We start from the raw sequence: 24,143 nt of genomic DNA on the forward strand, positions 1-24,143 counted from the left end.
CCCATCTGCTTAGGCCTCGGTAACTCCCACCCCCCAATCTGAAGGTTGTGAGTTCGAGTCCTGCTCCAGAAATGGGGTGCCAGTGGTGTGCTGCATTGTCAGAGGAGCTGGTTCTCAGATGGGACTTTTAACTGTAAGATCCTGAGGCTGATTCCTAGGTTACCATGAGACTTGTGTAAATTATAATACAGCAAACTTCATCTCAACCAGCACCTTGTGAGCCAACCAGCTCAATAAACAGCAAAAATTACAGACCTCAAACACCGTACGTTTTCTGTGTTATTTCAATCCCCCCTCTCCCACCACCAATGTGCAAGTTGCCATTTGAAGGTGCGAATGAGAAAGTTCTCTGCCAGTCAGCTTTATTCAAGACAAATTACATTATTATTTAAGTGATTTATGCTTAAACAATGGATAATAGTGATGTGTCTTACATTTCTATGACTTAGTGTGTATTTACATTGATGCGATGGACTTCGAGAGTATTCAACTAACTGGCACATTTGTGGTCCCACAGGGGCCAGTTAATAAAAGGCTTGCTGTATTGTGACCGACAGCATGTCCCTGATGTGAAGAAGGCAGAAGGAAGCAGTCTGAAATATGTTTGTGAAGAGAGAGAGGTCTGAGACACTGCTCTGGAGAGCTGGATTTACTAACTGGCTCCGTACAGATGTAAGGAAAGGTGGGTTATTGTACATAAGGAACCAAAGAGCCTTAAATCAGAGATAAGGAGCAAACAGACACAGGAAATGTATGTATACCACTCACACATGGTCTGGAGTACAGGTTAGACAAATACTGTGTCCTGAACATTGAGATAAGTGTATAATCAAACAGTGCAGCACTCCCTCAGCACTGACCCTCCGACAGTGCAGCACTACCTCAAGACCGACCCTCCGACAGTGTGGCACTCCCTCAGAACTGACCTTCCAACAGTGCAGCACTCCCTCAGCACTGACCCTCTGACAGTGCAGCACTCCCTCAGCACTGACCCTATGACAGTGTGGCACTCCCTCAGAACTGACCTTCCAACAGTGCGGCACTCCGTCAGCAACGACCCACCGACAGTGCAGCATTCCCTCAGTGCTGACCCTCTGTCAGTGCAGCGTTCCCTCAGCACTGACCTTTCAAAAGTGCGGCACTCCCTCAGCACTGATCCTCCAACACCACGGCACTCCTTTAGTACTGACCCTCCAAACATTCAGTACTCACTCAGCGCTGACTCTCCCACAGTGCGGCACTTCCTCAATACTAACATTTCAACAATGGGGCACTCCCTCAGCACTGACCCTGACAGTGCAGCACTCCCTCAGCACTGACCCTCCGACAGTGCGGCACTCCCTCAGTACTTACCCTCTGACAGTGCAGCACTCCCTCAGCACTGACCATCCAATAGTGCAGCATTCCCTCAGCACTGACCCTCTGACAGTGCGGCACTCCCTCGGCATTGACCCTCTGACAGTGCGGCACTCGCTCAGCACTGACCCTCTAACAGTGCGGCACTCCCTCAGCACTGACCCACCAACAGTGCGGCACTCCCTCAGCATTGACCCTCTAACAGTGCGGCACTCGCTCAGCACTGAACCTCTGACAGTTCAGCGTTCCCTCAGCACTGACCCTCTGACAGTGCAGCACTCCCTCAGCGCTGACCCACCAATAGTGCAGCATTCCCTCAGCACTGACCTTCTGACAGTGCGGCACTCCCTCAGCACTGACCCTCTAACAGTGCGGCACTCCCTCAGCACTGACCCTCTAACAGTGCGGCACTCGCTCAGCACTGACCCTCTGACAGTGCAGCGTTCCCTCAGCACTGACCCTCTGACAGTGTGGCACTCCCTCAGTACTGACCCTCTGACAATACGGCACTCCCTCAGCACTGAACCTCCAACAGCATGGCACACCGTCAGTACTGACCCTCCAAAATTTCGGCACTCACTCAGCGCTGACTCTCCCACAGTGCGGCACTGAGGGACGGTCAGTACTGAGATAGTGCTGCACTTTTGGAAGGTCAGTGCTGAGGGAGTTCCTTACTGTCAGAGGGTCAGCGCTGAGGGAGTGCCACAATGTCAGAGGGTCAGTGCTGAGGGAACACTACAGTATCGGAGGGTCATTGCTGAGGGAGTCCCGCACTGTTGGAAAGTCAGTGCCGAGAGAGTGCCACACTTTTGAAAGGTCAGTACTGAGGAAACGCTGCACTATCGGAGGGTCAGTGCTGAGGGAGTGCCGCACTGTCAGAGGGTCAGCGCAGAGGGGACGCTGCACTATTGGTGGGCCAGTGCTGAGGGAATGCCGCACTGTTGGAAGGTCAGTGCTGAGGGAGTGCCGCACTGTTGGAAGGTCAGTGCTGAGGGAGTGCCGCACTGTCAGAGGGTCAGTGCTGAGGGAATGCTGCACTGTCAGAGGGTCAGTGCTGAGGGAGCACTGCACTCTCAGAGGGTCAGTGCTGAGGGAGTGCCACACTGTCGGAGGTTCAGTGCTGAGGGAGCACTGCACTGTCGGAGGGTCAGTGCTGAGGGAGCGCTGCATTGTCAGAGGGTCAGTGCTGAGGGAGTGCTGCACTGTCGGATGGTCAGTGCTGATGGAATGGGCACTGTCAGAGGGTCAGTTCCAAGGGAGTGCCCCATTGTTGGAGTGATAGTATTGAGGGAGTGCTGCACTGTGGGAGAGTCAGCGCTGAGGGAACACTGCACTGTCAGAGGATTAGTGCTGAGGGAAAGCCGCACTGTCGGAGGGTCAGTGTTGAGGGAGCACTGCACTGTCAGAGGGTCAGTGCTGTGGGAGCACTGCACTGTCAGAGGGTCAGTGCTGAGGGAGCGCTGACTCTCCCACAGTGCGACACTCCCTCAATACTATCACTCCAACAATGGGGCACTCCCTTGGAACTGACCCTCTGACAGTGCCCACTCCCTCTGCACTGACCCTCCGACAGTGCAGCACTCCCTCAGCACTGGCCCTCCGACAGTGCAGTGCTCCCTCTGCACTGACCCTCTGACAGTGCAGCACTCCTTCTGTACTGACCCTCTGACAATGCAGCGCTCCCTCAGCACTGACCCTCCGACAGTGCAGCACTCCCTCAGCACTGAACCTCCTACAGTGCAGCTCTCCCTCAGCACTGACCCTCTGACAGTGCAGCACTCCCTCACCCCTCAGCGCTGACCCTCTGACAGTGCGGCACTCCCTCAGCACTGACCCTCTGACAGTGCGGCACTCCCTCAGCACTGACCCTCTGACAGTGCGGTACACCCTCAGCACTGACCCTCTGACAGTGCGGTACACCCTCAGCACTGACCCTCTGACAGTGCGGTACACCCTCAGCACTGACCCTCTGACAGTGCGGTACACCCTCAGCACTAATCCTCCAACATCACGGCACTCCTTTAGTCCTGACCCTCCAAACATTCAGTACTCACTCAGCGGTGAGTCTCCCACAGTACGGCACTCCCTCAATACTAACATTCCAACAAAGGGCACTCCCTCAGTACTGACCCTCTGACAGTGCAGTTCTCCCTCAGCACTGACCCTCTGACAGTGCAGTTCTCCCTCAGCACTGACCCTCTGAAAGTGCGGCACTCCCTCAGCACTGACCCCCCCGAGAATGCGGCACTCCCTCAGCACTGACCCTCCGACAGTGCGGCACTCCCTCAGCACTGACCCTCTGACAGTGCAGTGCTCCCTCAGCACTGACCCCCTGACAGTGCAGTGCTCCCTCTGCACTGACTCTCTGACAGTGTGACACTCCCTCAGCACTGACCCTCTGACAGTGCGGCGCTCCCTCAGCACTGACCCTCCGACAGCGCAGCACTCCCTTAGCACTGACCCTCCGACAGTGCAGTGCTCCCTCAGCACTGACCCTCTGACAGTGTGGCACTCCCTCAGCACTGACCCCCTGACAGTGCAGTGCTCCCTCAGCACTGACCCTTTGACAGTGTGGTGCTCCCTCAGCACTGACCCTCTGACAGTGTAGTGCTCCCTCAGCACTGACTCTCTGACAGTGCGGCACTCCCTCAGCGCTGACCCTCCGACAGTGCAGCACTCCCTCAGCATTGACTCTCTGACAGTGTGACACTCCCTCAGCACTGACCCTCCGACAGTGCGGCACTCCCTCAGCACTGACCCTCCGACAGTGCGGCACTCCCTCAGCACTGACCCTCCGACAGTGCGGCACTCCCTCAGCACTGACCCTCCGACAGTGCAGCACTCCCTCAGCATTGACTGACAGTGCAGTGCTCCCTCAGCACTGACCCCTCTGACAGTGCGGCACTCCCTCAGCACTGACCCTCAGACAGTGCGGCACTCCCTCAGCAGTGCCCTGGCAGCATTGGTCTGAATTTGATTCTCTTGTTTTCGATGGGAGTCCTGAATCTAGAACCGTTCCTGAGTGACAGCTGCCTGGTGAAAATTCCTTGGTGACGGTCCCTCTGGATATCGAGCCCAGGGGGCGGTGGGGTGGGAATAAAGCCTTTGGCAGTGACCGTAAAGGCTGAGAGGAGTTGATCAATGCCCCCCCTACCCAAGGTCCTTGTGGCCCCCAATATGGTGGTAAACCTGGCTGATGTGGGGGGCAGCCCCAAAAATCAGAACAGAAGGAACGTGACCATGTGTGAACAGGAGGGATGGGGAGATAATCTGTCCCCTTTCAGAGTGGGATGGGTACGGGGTCTGAGAAGTGATCCAGCAGGACATGAGTGGTCCCTGTAGAATGGCCTTCAATCTAAAGCCAACCCAGCCTACATCAGAATCTAATATTAGTAACAGCTGTCTCTCAGTCCGGTCAACAGTTCCAGACTGTTCCCAGTGTTTGTTGACAGGATCTGAAGCTCTCTCTCTCTCTCTCCTTCCCTGTGAAAGCTTGTCTCTGACTTTGAAATGGCAGCAGTTCCTTCAGGAGCTAACCTGCTTCCCCAACGTTGGATCAGAGAGTGAGGAGCTCTCTGCTGACAGTTTACAGCGGATTAGCAGATCCCCTCTTGATCTCTTACCTCAGCCAGTCCGAGGTGGGCACAGGCTGAGATATTCCGCCTCCCCCCAGTCTCCCACCTCCTGCTCTCACACCTCCTCCGGTCTCTCGCTGTCTCTGAAGGTAGGGAGTGGCTGATAATAAACTCTAGCACGGAGTTCAGGGTAGGGCAAGCAGAGGGAGATCTGAACAAAACTACACCGGGTCCCTGAATCAGGGAGGGAGCTGCCCCTTTGGCATAGAGCAGGGAACTGAGTGGTCTTGGGAGAGCCAGAGGTGGATAGTTTTGATTTGACTTATTTTGTCCCATGGATCTAGGTATAGTGAAAGGTTTTGTTTTGCTGTACAGTACGGGCAGGCTATTACCATACAAAGTGCGTTAAGGTCATAGATCAGAGCAAGGAACACAATGTCACAGCTGTCAGAGAAAATGAACTAGAAATGAGATCAACATGAAATGTAGTGTTTGAGAGATCTATTCAGAAGTCTAATGACAGCAGGGAGGAAGCTGTTTGTGAATATATTTGTTCACCTATTCAAATTTTTATATCTTCTGCCCAACGGAAGGGATTGGTAGAGAGTTTAAATGGGTGGGAGGGGTCTTTGATGACGTTCTGATTTGGAGATGCCGGTGTTGGACTGGGGTGTACCAAGTTACAAATCCCACAACACCAGGTTATGGTCCAACAGGTTTATTTGGAAGAAATAGCTTTCGGAGCATCACTCCTTCATCAGATGATCTGATGCATCACCTGATGAAAGAGCGTCACTCCGAAAGCTAGTGCTTCCAATTAAACCTGTAGGACTATAACCTGGTGTTGTGGGATTTGTAACTTGGTTGCTCTCCCCAGGCAGTGGGAAGTGCAGACGTAGTCAATGGATGGGAGGCTGGTTTGTGAGATGGACTGGCCTGTCTGCACACTCCCTGTTGTTAGTTAAAGTGGATATGCATGAAGAGACAAACTGCGAAATAAAACATGAGAAACTGAGAATTGGGATGAATTCTGGGAGAGGAAGGTTGATGTGGAGGAAAAGGCCAGCATGGAATTGCTGGGTCAAATAGCCATCAGTGCAATTCGGTGTATTGAGCAGCTCTGTCAAACACAATCGATGAACTGCAGGTACTGACGGCAGAAAGTTCATCGTCACAATCAGGACAACAATCATAGGGTCAATACTGAGGGACCGGGCACTGTCAGAGGGTCAGTGCTGAGGGAGCGGGCACTGTCAGAGGGTCAGTGCTGAGGGGGCGGGCACTGTCAGAGGGTCGGTGCTGAGGGAGCGGGCACTGTCAGAGGGTCAGTGCTGAGGGGGCGGGCACTGTCAGAGTCAGTGCTGAGGGAGCGGGCACTGTCAGAGGGTCAATACTGAGGGAGTAGGCATTGTCAGAGGGTCAGTGCTCAGGGAGGGGCACTGTCAGAGGGTCAATACTGAGGGAAGCGGTACAGTCAGAGGGTCAGTGCTCAGGGAGCACTGCACTGTCAGAGGGCCAGTGCTGAGGGAGTGGGCATTGTCAGAGAGTCAGTGCTGAATGAGTGCTGCACTGTCAGAGTGACAGTGCTGAGGGTGAGGGCACTGTCAGAGGGCCAGTGCTGAGGGAGAGGGTACTGTCAGAGGGCCACTGCTGAGGTAGTGCCACACTGTCGGATGGTCAGTGCTGAGGGAGCAAGCACATTGAGAGGGTCAGTGCTGAGGGAGTGGGCACATCGACAGGATTCAGTGCTGAGGGAGTGCCACACTGTCGAAGGGTCAGTGCTGAGGGAGCGCCGCACTGCCAGAGGGTCAGTACAGAGGGAGTGTCGCACTATCGGAGGGTCAGCACTGAGGGATTGCCACACCGTCAGAGGGACAATGCTGAGTGAGCGTCACACTATTGGAGGGAGTGCCACACTGTCGGAGGGTCAGTGCTGAGGGAATGCCGCACGTTTGGAGGGTCAGTGCTGAGTGAGCGCCGCTCTGTCGGAGGGTCAGTGTTAAGGGAGTGCCGCTCTGTGTAAGGGTCAGTGCTGAGGGAGTGCCGCACTGTCAGGGGTCAGTGTTGAGGGAGTGCTGCACTGTCAGAAGGTCAGTGCTGAGGAAGCAGGAGGGTCAGTGCTGAGGGAGTGGGCATTGTCAGAGGGTCAGTGCTGCAGGAGTGCTGCACTGTTGGAGGGGTCAGTGCTGTGTGTGCGGTCACTGTCGGAGGGTCAGTGCTGAGGGAGTGCTGCACTGTTTGAGGGTCAATGCTGAGGGAGTGCCACACTGTCAGAGTGTCAGTGCTGAGGGAGTGGGCATTGTCAGAGGGTCAATGCTGAGGGAGCGAGCACTGTCAGAAGGTCAGTGCTGAGAGAGTGCTGCACTTTTGGGGAGGGGGGGTCAGTGCTGAGTGTGCGGGCACTGTAGGAGGGGTCAGCACTGTGGTAGCGGGCACTGTCAGAGGGCCAGTGCTGAGGGAGTGTTGCACTGTCAGAGGGTCAGTGCTGAGGGAGTGCTGCACTGTCGGATGGTCAGTGCTGAGAGACCGGGCACATCCAGTGGGTCAATGCTGAGGGAGCGTGCACTATCGGAGGGTCAGTGCTGAGGGAGCGTGCACTATCGGAGGGTCAGTGCTGAGGGTGCGGGCACTGTCGGAGGGTCTATGCTGAGGGAGTGTCTCATTGTCGGAGGGTCAGTGCTGAGGGAGTGTTGCACTGTCAGAGGGTCAGTGCTGAGGGAACGCTGCATTGTTTGAGGGTCAATGCTGAGAGAGTGCTGCACTGTCGGAGGGTCAGTGCTGAGGGACTGCTGCACTGTCGGATGGTCAGTGCTGAGAGACCGGGCACATCCAGTGGGTCAGTGCTGAGGGAGCATGCACTATCGGAGGGTCAGTGCTGAGGGTGCGGGCACTGTTGGAGGGTCTATGCTGAGGGAGTGTCTCATTGTCGGAGGGTCAGTGCTGAGGGAGTGTTGCACTGTCAGAGGGTCAGTGCTGAGGGAACGCTGCATTGTTTGAGGGTCAATGCTGAGAGAGTGCTGCACTGTCGGAGGGTCAGTGCTGAGGGAGTGCTGCACTGTCAGAGTGTCAGGGCTGAGAGAGTGCCGCATTGTCAGACTGTCAGTGCTGAGGGAGTGCCGCACTGTCGGATGGTCAGTGCTGAGTGAGCGCCGCACTGTCAGAGGGTCAGTTCTGAGGGAGCAGGCACTGTCAGAGGGTCAGTGCTGAGCGAGTGGGCATTGTCAGAAGGTCAGTGCTGAGGGAGTGCCACACTGTCGGAGGGTGAGAGCTGAGGGAGCGGGCACTCTCAGAGGGTCAGTGCTGAATAGGTGCCGCGCTGTCGGAGGGTCAGTGCTGAGGGAGTGCCGCACTGTCAGAGGGTCAGTGCTGAGTGTGCGGTCACTGTCAGAGGGCTAGTGCTGAGGGAGTGCCACACTGTTGGAGGTTCAGTGCTGAGGGAGTGTCGCACTGTCGGAGGGTCAGCACCAAGGGAGTGCTACACTGTCGGAGGGTTCAGCGCTGAGGGAGTGCCTCACACTCTATCGGAGGGTCAGCACTGAGGGAGTCCGGCACTATCGGAGTGTCAGCACTGAGGGAGTGCCGCATTGTCGGAGGGTCAGTGCTGAGTGAAAAATAGGTGGATATTCCTCCTGGTGCCTCTGGCCAGTAATTAACCAGTGAGCTGGAATGGTCTTCCCATTGTCGCTTGTGGAATCGTGCTTTGTGAGATTTGCTCTTTTGTTTCCTTTATTCCAACAGTGCCAACAGTCCATGGCCTATAAGGTAAGTTTGTGCATCCTGAGGTTGTGAAAGTGCTTTATAATTGACAGCCTTTCTTTTCCTATCCAGGTCCCTGCAGATCTCAGAAGGTGATCCCAGGCATTCTCGATGGATCCTGATCCCCAGCTGCTGTTGGTGACTGGTACCTCCCAGTTGCTGTATTCTGTGAAACCTTCCTGTTGTTTAATTTGCTGCCTGCTCTCGGGTCGTCACAGTCCTTTGTATTTCCATTCCCACATGCCCTTTCTGACGCCCTCAGAAGTGCCCTCCCTCTACCCTCCTGAGTACCACCTGCCAGCTTTGGCAAGATATTTAACCACAGCCGCTTTCGCCCCCCCCCCCCCCCCCCCAGACCAATGCATCTCCTTGCCTGACAAGGAGACAACGTTGGTATCCGGTAATCCCAGTGGATGGCTTGGGGTGTTATGGACCAGGCCTGAGCGCCCCCCCTCAAAACATGTCAAGAAAGTAGCCCAGAGCCCAACTTTGTTCATTGTTCGAAGCAAGTGGATATTCCAGGAGCGATGTGGCTGGTCAAACCACTTAGTTTTAAACAAAACAGAATTTATTTACACAGTTAATGACCGAAACACCAAGAGAACAGAATACCAAATAACACAACCTATGCAATACCCCAGTAGGTCATCCCAACTTAATAACACTGCTCCAAATACTCACAACAATCCCCATAAACCCTCCTTGGCACATAAGGTCGAATCAAATCCAGGGTCTGACAGGAGCGATGTCAGAGAGAGAGGGAGGATCAGCATGGACCTGCTGCAGTGGGTCACAACTGCCTGTTAAAACCCGACCAAACCAGAGGAGAGCTTACCCGGGAGAACTGTCCCTTTCATTGTACAAGTGTTTTATTTAAAACTTGTAAGCCCTTTGACTGAGGCAGTATCTGTTAGCTATAATCAAACTGGCCTTAAAATCCTTCAAATCCAGACTTTTCAGAATCGCTGCTTTTACGACCTCTCTGAAAAAAATCCCAAGGACAGCACAGCCTTGTTAAAGCAGCATCCTCATCATGGGGGTCATACTCTCTCACCATGGGATCAAATCCTGCCATCACGATGAAATCTGGAATGTGACACAGGTCATGGGAATGGAAACCAGCATCGAATATTAAATAAAATACCATCAGGTTCACTAAAGGCCTTCAGAGAAGGAAATCTGCCATCCTTACCTGGTCTGGTCTACACCTTGCTCCAAGACCCCAGAAATGCAGGCCACTGTAAACTGCTCTCTGAACTGGTCTAGCAAGCTGCTCAGTTGAAGGGAAATTTGTTATGGACAGCCACCGGTGAGAACTACATACCTTGATAGAAGAAATGGAACTTCCATTAACGTCATTGGGGGGTCTACCTACAGCACATGGACTGCAGCGGTTCAAGAAGGCAGTTCACCCCCACCTTCTCCAGGGGCAACTAGGGATGGACAATATATCCTGACTCAGCCAGTGACACCAACATCCCATAAACTGATTAATAAAATCCCACCCCAACAATCAGTGGAATTCCAATTAAATTTAAGAAGTCCGGAATTGAAAACTAGTTGAAGTGATAGTGACCATTGTCTATTGTTGTAAACACCCACCTGGGTCACTAATGTTCCTTAGGGAAGGAAATCAACCCTCCTCACCCAGTCTGGCCTACACGTGACTCCAGACCCACAGTGATATGGTTGATTCTTAACGCCTTCTGGGCAATAAGTAGCAAGCCACTCATTTCAAGGGCAATTAGGAATGGGCACAGTTGGGCTAGGCTTATGGTGGCTCAGTGGTTAGCAATGTTGCCTCACAATGCCAGGGATCTAGGTTCAATTCCAGCCTTGGGTCACTGTCTGTGTGGAGTTTGCACATTCTCCCTGTGTCTGTACGGGTTTCCTCCCACAGTCCAAAGATGTGCCAGTCAGGTGGGTTGGCCATGGGAAATGCAGGGTTACAGGGATAGGGTAAGGTGGGTGCAGGTCTGGGTGGGATGCTCTTCAGAGGGACAGTGTGGACTCAATGGGCTGATTGGCCTGCTCCTATGATTACCAGTGATGCCAACATCCCATGGAATAATTATTTCATAATAACACTGCTCATTTTGTTCTCTTCACATGTAGGTTTCGGTCCATTCCGCCAGCACCTCACCAACCCGAGCTGGGCTGCTGTTCAGGTATTGAGACCAACACAAGAATATCGTTGACCTTCCCTTCGATCTTGGCTCACCGGCTTCAGTGATAACACATGATCAGAGGGTTGTGGGTTCAAGCCCAGTTGAGAAACTTGACTGTAAAATCCAGACCGGTGCCTTACTGAGGGAGTGTGGTCCGATCAGAGGTGTTGTTTTTTCAGAGACAGCAATAAACACTGCTGTCCCCCTCCATAGGAAGGAGGAACAGGAGTAGGCCATTTGGCCCCTCAAACCTATTTCACCATTCAATAAGGACATTTTGATATGACACCCCTCAGGTCCACTATCCTGCCCTTTCCCCAGAACCCCCTGATTCCCCGACTGATCAAGAACCTATTGATCTCAGCCTTAAATTAGAACTCAGCAAAGAGTTCCCAAGACTCACAACCCTCTGAGTGAAAAAATTCCTCTGCATCTCTATCTTAGGTTAGTGCCCCTGAGACTGTTCCCTCTGGTACTGGACTCTCCCATGAGGGGGAACATCCGCTCAGCATTGGCCTTGTCAGTGGGAGCTCAGTTCAATTTCTGGCCAATGGTAACCCCCATTGATATTGGGAAATTCGGTGATGGTAATGCCATTGAATGTCAAAGGACAACAGTCTCAGCATTGACCCTGTCAAGCTCTTTCAGAATTGTATGTTTCAATGAGGTCGCCTCTCATTCTCAGGGTGACTGAGAAGACAGAGCCTGTTGCTGTTGTTAGAGGTTATGTCTAGACCAGAAAACTGGGGATGGGGTGGTGCGAATAATGTTCCTACTCTTTGATTGGATGAATCTTTCATGTCCACTTTCAAGGGACAAACAGGGTCTGACCTCACCTGAAAAACAGTGCCTCCTACAGGGTTGGAGGTCTCCAGCATTATCCCAAGCCGTTGGTCTTTGTGCCCAGATTTCTGCCCAGGCACTCAGTGAGAGCTGTTTCCACACAGGGGTATGGCTGGGAGCCATTGAAACATTAGGATTAGGAATCCTTCCTTATTTGTTTATCTATTTGGCTTCCCCCCAACCTTCCATCTCCGCTCACGGTGTGTCACTGCACCTGTTCATCTTGAAGGACAGAACTGCAGATGCTGGAAATCAGAAATAAAACCAGAAATTGCTGGAAAAGCTCAGTGCGTCTGGCAGCATCTGTGGAGAGAAATCAGGTTGTGAAGAAGGGACGTTGGATCCAAAACATTAACTGTTTCTCTCTCCACAGATTCTGCCAGACCTGCTGAATGTCCCCAGCACTTCCTGTTCCTGATCTCCACCCATCCACAATTGTTTGGTTTCTGTTTGACCTCTCTATTAGAACAGCGAACCGTACAGCACAGGAACAGGCCCTTCGGCCCACAATGTTGTGCTGACCATGATACCAAATTAAACTGATCCCTTCTGCCTGCCCGCGGTTATATATCTCTCCTGTTGACAGGTGCCACCCTAGTTTCCTGGATTGTTCAGGGGTGCAGTCAGGGGAAACATGAGAGGATTGTGCTCAGTCCACAGTGCTTGCAGCCAGGATAGTTCCTAACCTCTCAGATCCTGCCATGGTATTGACAATAAGATGAAATGTTTTTGCTAATGGATGGTATTCCAGGATAACGTGCCTTGTTTTGAAAAGTGACTATCCCCACCTCATTCCCTGCCTCATCAACATGGTTCCTCCTTAGTGCCATTCTCCATGGATCTCCCTATCTCAGTGGAATGAGCACTTCTGTCCTGTGACTATTTGGCTACGGTGGCATCACAGATGGAATTCTATCTTTGTACTCAGTGCCTCCACAACCGTTCCCTGACCCACAGCTCCTCTATTCTGCACCATTGTGGCTAATCTTCACCCACCCACCCACTCCCCATTTCCCCCTGCTCCCCGCCACCCCCCAAAAAAACTCTCTCTGTGTCAGTCTCAAACATCAACAACGGAGCATCCATTAGCCTCTAGGGTGCAGAATCTCGAAGATTCACTGAGTAAGCACGTTCCTCCGATTGGCCCCTTATCCTGAGACTGTGCCCCGGAGTGTTTGATCAGCGGGAATCAGTCTCTACCCCCTGCAGCCCTTTCACAATCTCGTACATCTCAATGAGGTGTCACCTCCCTTTGCCCCTAAACTCTGGAGAATATCAGGCCAGGTTGCTGAGCCCATCCTAACTCCAGAGAGCTGCCTCCGTCCTGCTGCTAACACAACATACCCTTCCCTGAGATAAGGCCAGCCAAGCTGCACACGGTATTCCAGGTGGGATATAGACATTCAGGACAATACATGGATCTGTTACACTGTTTTCTACAATCCACAGGAACTAAAGAAATTCGGCTCCGGGGACAACATTCGGCTGGAAACGGTGGAACTACCTGTTCACTACCAGCGGGTCCGGGAGATACTGAGCAGGATCTGGGAAACCCAACAGCCACAGGTATCTTATTCTGGAAAATTTCCTGGCCCTGCACTGTCCACAGTCACTTTGCTGCCTGTGGTCCTCAGTCCCTCTTGATGACCCTGGGCAGCTGCTGCCTATTTGCATGGTGATTTTGTTTTATAACTTGAAGTGGACAGAGCAGAGCTGAATACAATCAGAGATCTCAGAGGGTCAATCTTCTCCACCGAGAGAGTGAGTTTACATGAGCAGGTGGGTGGTTCCAGCACATGATGGGAGCAATGTGAGTGTGTGTGTGGGAGAGATAGAGAGGATGTGTGAGAGAGATAGAGAGGATGTGTGAGAGAGATAGATTGTATAAGCAAACGAGTGTGAGAGAACGAATGTGACAGTGAACGTGACAGAGTGCAAAAGTGAGAATGTGTGTGACAGAGCATGAGTGTGAAAGTGATAGTGATAGAGATAGTGTGTGTGTGTGTAAGACAGAGAGAGAGTGAATGTGGGAGTGTGAATTTGAAAGAATGAGTGAGTGTGAGAGAGAGTGGGAGTGAGAGATGGTGAGTGAAAGAATGGTGAGTGAGAGAGTGAGAGAGTGGGAGTGAGAGAATGAAAGTTTGAAGGAGTGTTGAGTGAGAGCTGGTGAGTGAGAGAGTGGGAGTGTGAGAGTGACGTTTTGAAGGAGTGTGAGAGAGACAGTGGGAGTGTGAGAGTGTTTACATAAACAGCAGGTGAAAAGTGAATGAGCAGAACTGTGATGCTTTGGGAGTGAGATTCTGCTGTTAATTGGCCTCAGAAACACAGGCAAGAGGGTTGCATCGGACTGGTGATGCCAACAGGTACCATATGTTCACCAGCGAGTATCAGAGAGACACAGACACAGGCAGGGATAGGGAACTGGGTAGGACAATAACGGCATGGTTTCACTTTCACTGGGAAAACATTGCAGCATCTGAGTGTGAAGTGATCCCACTCTGTGTCTGGTTTTGTTTAGCTGGCTGTGCATGTCGGAGTGGGAACAGCATCGAAGCTGATCATTCTCGAACAGTGTGCCAGGAACCAGGGATATAAAGATCCTGATGTTTGTGGTTGCTATGCAACAGGAAGCTGCTGTGTGGATGGAGGGCCTGAGAAGATCGAGTCACTCATCAACATGAGATCTGTCTGTAAGAACCTCGCTGGACTGGACATTGCTATCATTTATTCCAGGGATGCAGGGAGGTCAGTAACTATGACAGAAATACCTCGACAGTTTACAGATCCACTGATTCCTACAAGTGCAGCGATGAAATCAACTTCACAACCAGCGAGATCTGAGCCAGTTCTGGAATACACTGCCTGGGAGGGGGGGGGGGTTATAGAGTCATAGAGCACGGAAACAGACCCTTCGGCCCACCCAGTCCGTGCCGAGCTTAATCCTAAACTAAACCAGTCCCACCTGCCTGCCCCTGGCCCATATCCCCCCAAACCTTTCCTATTCATGTACTTGTCCAAATTTCTTTTAAACGTTGTACCTGTGCCCACATCCACCACTTCCTCAGGAAGTACATTCCACACATGAACTACCCTCTGTTTAAAAACGTTGCTCCTCATGTCTTATGTAAATCTCCCTCCTCTCACCTTAACAATGTGCCCCCTCATCTTGAAATCCTCCATCCCAGGGAAAAGACAATGATTATTAACCCCAAATATACCACTCATTATTTTATAAATTCTAGCAGGTCACCACTCAAACTCCTACATTCCAGCGAAAAAACTCTCAGCCTTTCTTTATAACTCAAACCTTGCACACACAGCAACATCCTGGTAAATCTCTTCTGAACCCTCTCCAGATTAATAATATCCTTCCTATAACTGGGTGACAGGAACTGGAGACAGTATTCCAGAAGAGGCCTCACCAATGTCCTGCACAATCGTAACATGATGTTCCAACTCCTACACTCAAAGGACTCAGAGGGACTTGAGGTGAAACCTCACAGCCTTTAAAAAGAGTTTGGGATGTCATAACACAGAGTGCAGGAACATGGCAGCAGAGTAGATTGAGTGTAGCATTGGCAGTACAGACCCAATGGGCTGAAGGGTCTGCATCTGTGAGATACTAGATTATAAATTGAGACCAAACACCACCCCATCCCCACAGGTAGGCTGAAGGTACAAACTCTCATGTGAAGGGTGAGTGGGTAATCTCAGAGATTTTACTGTGTGACTCCACTTGGGTATCAGCTCCTTCAACATCTGGGAAGAGGTGAACATCTGAACAGTGATTACCTTCTCCCATTTAAATAACAGACACAGACCTCTGTCCCGTCCCCGTGTGGTGGAATCATAGACCCCCGTCCCTTCACCATGGGGGGGTAATGTCACAGACACAGACCCCTGTCCCGTCACAGTGTGGGGGGATCACAGACACAGACATCCGTCCCATCACCGTGTGATAGAAATTACAGATACAGACCCCCGTCCCGTCACCATGTGGGGGATATCACAGACACAGACCTGTCCTGTCACCATGAGGGGGAATCACAGATACAGACCCCCGTCCTGTCACCGTGTGGGGGAAATCACAGACACAGACCCCTGTCCCGTTACCGTGGGGGGGAAATCACAGACCCCCCTCCCTCCCATCCTGCCAGAAATCACACACGGTTGCATTCTATACTTTACTAATGAGCCTCAAGACCTTTCCTGGTGATGGCTAATACTCCAAGGTTGATTTGGTGGCAGGGAATAGAAACCATTCAGTTGTGAGTAAGGAACCTCTGGATATAAAGAAGTTCCATGACTAAAACTGGGGGACGCTTGTTGTTCAGTGGTAGTGCCCTTACCCCTGGACCTAGAGGCCTGGTTTTGTGTCCTATCTGCTCCAGGCGGTGGTAATAAGATTTCTGAACAAGTTGATTTGTGGAAATTATCTCAGTGTCTGGAATCCAGAAAAAACTTGAGATGAGCCCATGTCTATTGTCTCCAGTGTAATGTGCTAAAGTACACATGACCCACACCAGGGGACTGCAACATGTTGACTTACTTTGAAATACTTACCTGAGGATGTTCAATTGACTTTTAAATGAAACATCTTTTTCAGGTATCTTTGTGAATACGCTTATTACCTTTCGTTATACCATGGTAACCAGAAAGCTGCCTTTATTCACATCCCTCGGCTGAGCGATGGACTGACAGTGGAACAGCTGGGAAAGGCTCTCTGGATGATTCTACAGGAGCTGCTGCACCAACTGGACACCCAGAGAGAACCATCGGTTTTGTGAACGATGTTCAGTGTCATACAGCATGGAAGCAGAGCCTTCGGTCCAACGCTTCCATGCCTACCAAACTCAACTAGTCCCGTTTGCCTGCGTTTGGCCCATACCCCTTTATATCCTTCCTATCCATGTCTGGATGCCTTTTTAATGTTGTAATTGTGTTCACCTCCACCACTTCCTCTGGCAGTTCATTCCGTACATGTACCACCGTGTGTGTGAAACTGTTGCCCCCTCTGTCCCTTTTAAATCTTTTCCCTCTTGCCCTAAACCTATGCCCCTCTAGCTTTGAACTCCCCCTACCCTGGGGAAAAGATCCCTTTCCTCAGCTTAAAGACTCTCCCTCCATCCTGAATCCACACCAGTGTGAACAGGTCTCACGTTGATTGTGCTGTTTCCTTGCTCTCACGGGACCCCTGAAACCTCGAGACTATATCGCAAGTTGTCCCTTTTGTTATTCTGTCTCAGAATGTGGTTGTTGGTCATCCCTAATTGCCCTGCAATCAGTAACTTTCCAGGGCCACTAAAACGCAGATGTTTCCTTAGCCTCCTGGAGTCACATTTTGGGCAGGATGGCAGATTTCCCTCCCTGAAGGGCATGAGTGACAGGAGGGTCAGACTAGAGTCATAGAGACATACAGCACGGAAAAGACCTTTGGGTCCAACCCATCCATGCCAGCCACATATCCCAACCCAATCTAGCCCCACCTCCCAGCACCCAGCCCATATCCCTCCAAACCCTTCTTATCCATATACCCATCCAGATGCCTCTTAAATGTTGAAATTGTACCAGCCTCCATCACTTCCTCTGGCAGCTCATTCCATACCCAACCTTTCCCTGAAATAATGCTACAGGATCACTTACCTGGTGGGTGGTGGGGAGAGAGGGGCTAATGACCCATCAAACAGCACCACATTTCCCCAACACACCAATGCGCTGGGTTACACACCCAACGTTCTCTCGCCATTCTGATATAGAGGGGAGAGTTCCCAACGTGGTCAGTGTTGATATTATCGAATGAATTGTGCTGTTTTACAAATCAAACGGTTAACTTTCTGTGCTGATTGTGGCTTGAGGGAAGGGATCAAAATACCTCCAATTACTTGGATCAAAGGCATGAACACTGGTCATAGTCAGAGTTTGTACAGCAGTGAAAGAGCTCCATGGTCGCCCATTATTGGAAGGATATGATTAAGCTGGAGAGCGTTCGGAAGAGATTTACCACAATGTTGCCCCATACGGAGAGTTTGAGTTGTATGGATAGGCTGGGAGTCCTACCACAGGAGGTTGAGTGGTCACCTTAAAGAAGTTTATAGGATCATGAGGGGTATAGTGTTAATGGTTGGTGTCTTTTCTCATAGGGTGGGAGATTTCAAGACTAGGAGCATTTTTTACAGCAAGGGCTACTTAGAAAAGACAAGGGCGCAATTTTATTTTAAGATTAGACTCCCTACAGTGTGGAAACAGGCCGTTCGGCCCAACTAGTCCGTACCTAACCTCCAAAGAGTAACCCACCCAGACCCATTTCCCCCTGACTTAACACTTTGGGCAATTTAGCACAGCCAATTCTCCTAACCTGCATATCTTTGGATTGTGGAAGGAAACCCACACAGACACGGAGAGAATGTGCAAACCCCAACAGGACACTCACCCGAGGCTGGAATTGAACTCGAGTCCCTGGTGCTGTAAGGCATCCGTGCTAACCACTAAGCCATTTTTCCAGAAGGTGATGTGTGTGGAGTGAACTTCCTGAGGAAGTGGTGAATACAGGCACATTTGAAAGGCACTTAGATAAAGTACATAAACAGGAAAGGCGTGGAGGGATATGAACCAGGACCAAGCAGATGGGACTACTTTAGTTTGGGATTAGGGTCAGCATGGAATAGTTGGACCAAAGGGTCTATTTCTATGCTGTATGTCTGTATTCTATTCCCATTTTCCAACATAATTTCATCACCATATATTCATTGGCATTTCAAATGTTCATCTAAATATTTCTGAAATGCCTGGAGGATTCCCACTTCTACCAGCCTTACAGGCAGGGAATTCCAGATACCCACCATCCGCTGGGTGGAAATGGTTTTCCTCAAATCGTCTCCAAATTGCCTGCTTTTTACCTAAAGCTGTGTCCTTGTTAATGACCCCTGTACCGGGAGGAACGTTTGCCTGTCTGTGCCCCTCAGAACTTAGTACACCTCAATCCGATCTCCCCTCAGTCTTCTCTGAAGGAAAACAGCCCCAGCCTATCTCGCCTCTCTTCAGAGCTGGTGTGTGAATGACTAACTGTTTACACATTAAAAGTGTTGAACTTTGCTCCAAATACTTGATTGTCAAACTTCAAACAGTCAGATGGAAATAAGGTGATGCCAAAAAAGGAACTGCTTGGCTTGAGACTGTTAGAGGATTAAAAGATTTTGCCAGTTAATACTTAAAGAACTCGTATGAACATGTTAAACAAATATTATTGGAGGGGGAAGTGGAGATTCCACTCTCGGATGGTACATCAGGTAGCTGAGGTCTAGATTTATTTTAAATTCATGACATGGGAATCACTGACTGAGCTAGCATTTATTGTCCAAACCCAGAAAATGTTGCTGCATTGGTCTCTGCTCTGCACTCAGCTGGGCTCAAGTATGTTTGACAATTCCACATGCAGCTGTAGAGGAACATTGAAGGCATTAACCCCGGCAGGGCACAAGGTTAGCACTGCTGCCTCAGTGACAGGGACTCACATTCAAATTGTGTGGAGTTGGCATGTTTTCCCCATGCCCGCATGGGTTTTCTTTGGGTGCTCTAGTCCAAAGATTAGGTTAGATTCCCTACAGTGTGGAAACAGGCCCTTCGGCCCAACCAGTCCACACCGACCCTCCGAAAAGTAACCCATCCCCCTCTGACTAATGCACCTAACACTACGGGCAATTTAGCATGACCAATTCACCTGGCCCACACATCTTTGGACTCTGGGAGGAATCCGGAATACCCAGAGGAAACCCACGCAGACACGGGGAGAATGTGCAAACTCCACACAAACAGCCACCCGAGGCTGGAATCGAACCTGGGTTCCTGGTGCTGTGAGGCAGCAGTGCTAACCACTGAGGCCCCCGAAAGATGTGCAGGTTAGGGTGGACTGGCTATGCTAAATTACTCCATCGTGTCCAGGGATGTGCAGGTTAGACCATGGGAAATGCAGGGTTACAGGGAGAGGGTAGGGTTCTGTGTGGGATACTCTTCACGGGGGTAGTGTGGACCTGATGGGCAGAATGGCTTGCTCCCATACGGTAGGGATTTAATTTTAAAAAACATAGCAACCAAGTAGGAAGACCCCCCCACACACACACAGAGACACACACACACACACAGACTCGCACACATATACAGACACGCGCGCGCGCACACACACTCGCACACATATACAGACACGCGCGCACACTCACAAACACATATACAGACACGCGCACACACTCACAAACACATATACAGACACGCGCACACAGACACACACACATATACAGACGCACACAGACAGACAGAGAGAGACACACACAGAGATGCACACACAGATGCACACAAAGGATCAAACGTCAGATTTTTTTTGCATACAGATTTTATTTAACTTAAATCTTGTCCTGTAACTACTAGAAAAAAGCCAAGTAAGAAGAAACCTAGAATTGCTTTAGCTTCAGCCAGTCAAAATAGACAAGGTTTTTTTTCTTTTTTTCCTCTTGAATGAAAAGATTCCATAATATATCGAAATAACAGGAATAAATCCTTACAACAGAATATACAAAACATTTGAATTTTTTTTAACCAACAAATCAAAATCTCCATATAAACACAGGAATTGTATGAATAATTTACACACAGCAAGTCATTCTCTTTTATTTAACAAATTGGCCATCTTTTTACTGCTCCGTTTTAAAAAAAAATTCATTTACTAAACAACTGGTGGGGTAGGGAAAGTAGGAAACCCATCTTTGCAATATGCCATCTAAAGTGTTCACTTTTCCCTCCTGGAGGTAGTAATAATCTCTAGCCAGCTTTAACCTATTAGTGACAGCACTGAACTGTACAATCAAGTGTTTCTGGACCTTTTAAATACATGAGGACACACAATCTGCAGGTCTGGGGCACACCACCAGGGTGTAGATTCAGAGATCGCCGACATCCGCTCATTTCTGCACCTCTCTCATTTTCCAGCAAGACTTGGCCAGAATTTTAAAAATAAAACCTACAGCCTTGCCTGGCTAACCCCGACGAAAAGGGGGAAGAAAAAAAAACAAGATACTTTGTTAATGTCTGTTCCAGACGAGTAAACTTGGAATTGCTCTTCTGTTGTCTGTGGGGTCACAAAAATGCAAACTTCCCTCATTTCATCCTGAACTAAGAGGTGTTAAAAAAAAAGCAACAGTGAAACCAGGATTCTATCCAGCTCAGTGCCTCAGCTGATGCTGCTCTCACTTACATTTCAGTCTCCATATCCCTCACACTATAATCAGGACCTTCCTGGATAGCTGATACAAAACCAGGGCTCTCTCACCCCAAACTGAAACTGAAAACCCCAAGACTCATGCTTCATACAAGGAAAGGAAGGAGCAGAAATTTCCCCAGCTGCATTTTCTTTTTAAAAAACACTGGGGATCAGAGAAACGTGTCAGTTATTGGGAGTCCGGGTTGTCTATGGTCAGAGTCCCTGTATGCACTGCAGCATCTGACTGTTCCCCACAGATACTCAGGATCTGAACCGAGCACCGGGTGTGAAGATTCTAGGAAGTGCGCCGAATTTTGATTGTGCTGGGTAGACCTCCCTGTCAAGACTATAATCGGAACACCCACTAAAAACCATTAGCCTACACCCACCCACCTTCCTCGTTAGCCTCAGCTCTTCTGGAACGCTAAAGCAGCTTCTTCAGGTGAGGTACCAGCTCGTTGGGAGGTTTGGTAGCGCCTCAGAAACAATAAACTGATGTTGCAAGAGCCCAGGTCATCTTTATTATCTTAAAACACTTCCAACATTCTTGTGTGGAGTCCTCGCCCACTCTGAGGAGACCACAGCCCATCGGACAAGTGACTTGACGATGGCATGGATACCACACTGGGATTGGTTGACCTGCTTTTGGGCACCACGTTAGCCAATTCAGGTTTGATTGACAGCAGGTAGGGCCTCCTGGGGGTCCCCCTCTCTATTCCACCAGCACACCGCATCCCCTGTGTCCGTCCCACCTCGTGTCAGTGCCAACAGGTGCCACTATCAATGCCCACCCTTACTTCACCCAAATGCTACAGGCCAAGTCAGGAAAGCTAGACTGAGTTCCGTGCCCAACACCCACCTGCACCTCCCCAACCCCGCAGCTCTAGTCCATGAGGGCAGAGGTCAAATGCAATGCCAACTTCCCCCCCCCCCCCTTCCATGCCAAAGGCACTTTTCATTTTGGCAGCATTGGTACACAGCTGGCCTCTACTCACCCACAATAGGCACAACACCCTGGCTTTCTCTTCCCTAGCAGAGCTCTGGCTTTGAGTCAGAAAAGATCACACACAGCAACAAAAATAATTAATTATGAAACATACCCGTAAACTACCAGCAACAATGAATTCTGAACAGTTCACTTTGCCCTGGATTTTAGCAGATCAGAGAATGTTGTTTCAACAATATACAACAGGTCCCCACTGTGCTAAAACACAGGAGAATCGTACGCCTTCCCGGGTACTATCTACACCTCCCACTTTATAAGATTTACTCCAATCTGTTCCCTTAGTTGCACTTAAAGCTTGAGAATGATTCACACCAAAGTCATCCAGTAGCCCAACAGAGAGGTGGAGGGGAGGGGAGGTGGAGGGGAGGGGAGGTGGAGGGGAGGGGAGTGGGGTGGGGAAGAGTGAGAGAGAGTGGGTGTAGGTCAGGGGAGTTATTCTGATTCCCAGTGACAGCAACTCTGAATTCAGCTACTCTGCCAGTCCAAGGGACGAGAATCCCCAGTTGGAATACAACAAGGACTGGGGGAACAACTCCATCCTGAAGATGGGCAAACAAGACAGACGTTTTTTGGGGAGGGGGGAGGGGGAAGAGAATTGTGGGGAAGCATTCTTCCTGATCCTAAAGTCGATTCCTGAGTCACTCACTAAGGAACGGTGCTTACGAGAGGGTGTCAGATTCTCCTGTCTCTCTTGGTTGAATGTGGACAGTGTAGAAGGAAGGGAGAAGAGTGGAACCCAAAGTTTGGTGTGACTATTGCCCGTTTCAACACCAACTGCACTGACCAAATACAGTCTCACAGGCCCCTGTATCATACAGCAACGCAATAAACCCATTCTAATAGGATCAACTAGATCTGAGTGAGACAAGGCATTACCCTTGTAAAAACAATTCCAAAACAACCATTAAACTATAGGACAACATTTCAAAGTGTATTACATAATATTTTTGGACAAAACCAAATTACTTTGCTGAACCACGTTGGCATTTACCTGGGGTATCCCTTTAGTTTGGCCTGATATACATCAAGATGATTGCTTTTGTTACAAAAAATTCTGAAAACAATCTCCTCCACACATATTTTCCTTAACCACCTGCTAATGCTCCAAAGTTCTTTTTGAGATATATATCACAATGAAATGAAAACAGTGGTGATATACTCTAAGCTGCTACTTAGAGTCAGGCCATGTCTCAGTGAACAGACTGCAGCTGGTTGCCACCAGAATTCCATCAATGCAGGCGTTCAGAGGAACTGATCAGACAATGGATGCATTCCTAAAATCCAACTTTCACTCCAGACTGAGCCACCTGAGAGGTGCTACTGTGTACACAAAGCTCATTCCCTCAGTGGCTACGTCTATGCTCTAGTGGTATTCCTTCACCTTGTCCCAATGCAAACATGTCAGGCCCATCAGGACCAGACACACTCCACAAACCCAAGAACAGCTGGAACAACATTAAGATGAAAAGAATGACCGTTCTAAAAGGGTCAAGTGCTTACACTGGAACTAAGTCCAACTCTAGACTGTGAGGGCATCAATTCTGGTCTGCTTATGAACCAGGGTGTCAAAGTATACACTGACAAGGCGGGAGAGGGAGACTTCATCTGTACCTGACCAAACACAAGCTGGGCTCAGTTTCAGCGATGGAAGATCACTTTTATTTCAGTAGCAGCTTGGGCACATGGACTGAGCAGCATGGGTGACTGGTGTAACAGAGCGGTTTGATTTGGGGCTGGCCCTATGATAATTGAGATATCCACCAGGTGTGCAACTGCAGGCAACTCTCACTTTGCTCTCCACATCAGCAGCGACACTCCCACCATCTGCGGGTTCGAACTTTGGTCTGTTACATTATGCAGTTTTGCGATGGGACAGGACTTTCCCGCTTGCTAGGCATTTCTGCTTTGCAATAGCCGTTATGCTCAATTTGATTTCTGAAGCTGTGTATTAACGGGAAGCTGGAAACAACACACTGCAAATACACAGAGTATTGGCAACAGCGCACCAGTATCTACAGCTCAGAACTGGCACTAACTGCCACATAACTCCAACACAGTTTCTATTTGGTCACTGCAGTCAATAATAGTTGGCATGGTGCAATATGAGCGCAAAGTTTCATTTCTGGGTGACTGGGCCAGTGAGGAACCTCCTGCTCCCAACTCTCTATCTATATCTGAGTTGGGTGGCTGCA

At 50.1% G+C, this 24,143-nt stretch overlaps 1 protein-coding gene across 1 annotated transcript; it reads left to right on the forward strand.

Annotated features, from left to right (window-relative positions):
* Nucleotides 1-8,798: 8,798 nt before the first annotated feature.
* On the forward strand, nt 8,799-16,485 carry LOC132834720 (pyroglutamyl-peptidase 1-like). The gene is made up of 5 exons (XM_060853681.1): nt 8,799-8,832; nt 10,803-10,855; nt 13,148-13,264; nt 14,217-14,443; nt 16,305-16,485. Exons 1-5 carry the CDS (start codon nt 8,799-8,801, stop codon nt 16,483-16,485), a joined length of 612 nt encoding a protein of 203 aa, XP_060709664.1.
* The last annotated feature ends 7,658 nt before the right edge of the window (nt 16,486-24,143 follow it).

The sequence above is a fragment of the Hemiscyllium ocellatum genome, chromosome 42, assembly GCF_020745735.1.
Source record: "Hemiscyllium ocellatum isolate sHemOce1 chromosome 42, sHemOce1.pat.X.cur, whole genome shotgun sequence".
NCBI classification, from domain to species: Eukaryota; Metazoa; Chordata; class Chondrichthyes; order Orectolobiformes; family Hemiscylliidae; genus Hemiscyllium; species Hemiscyllium ocellatum.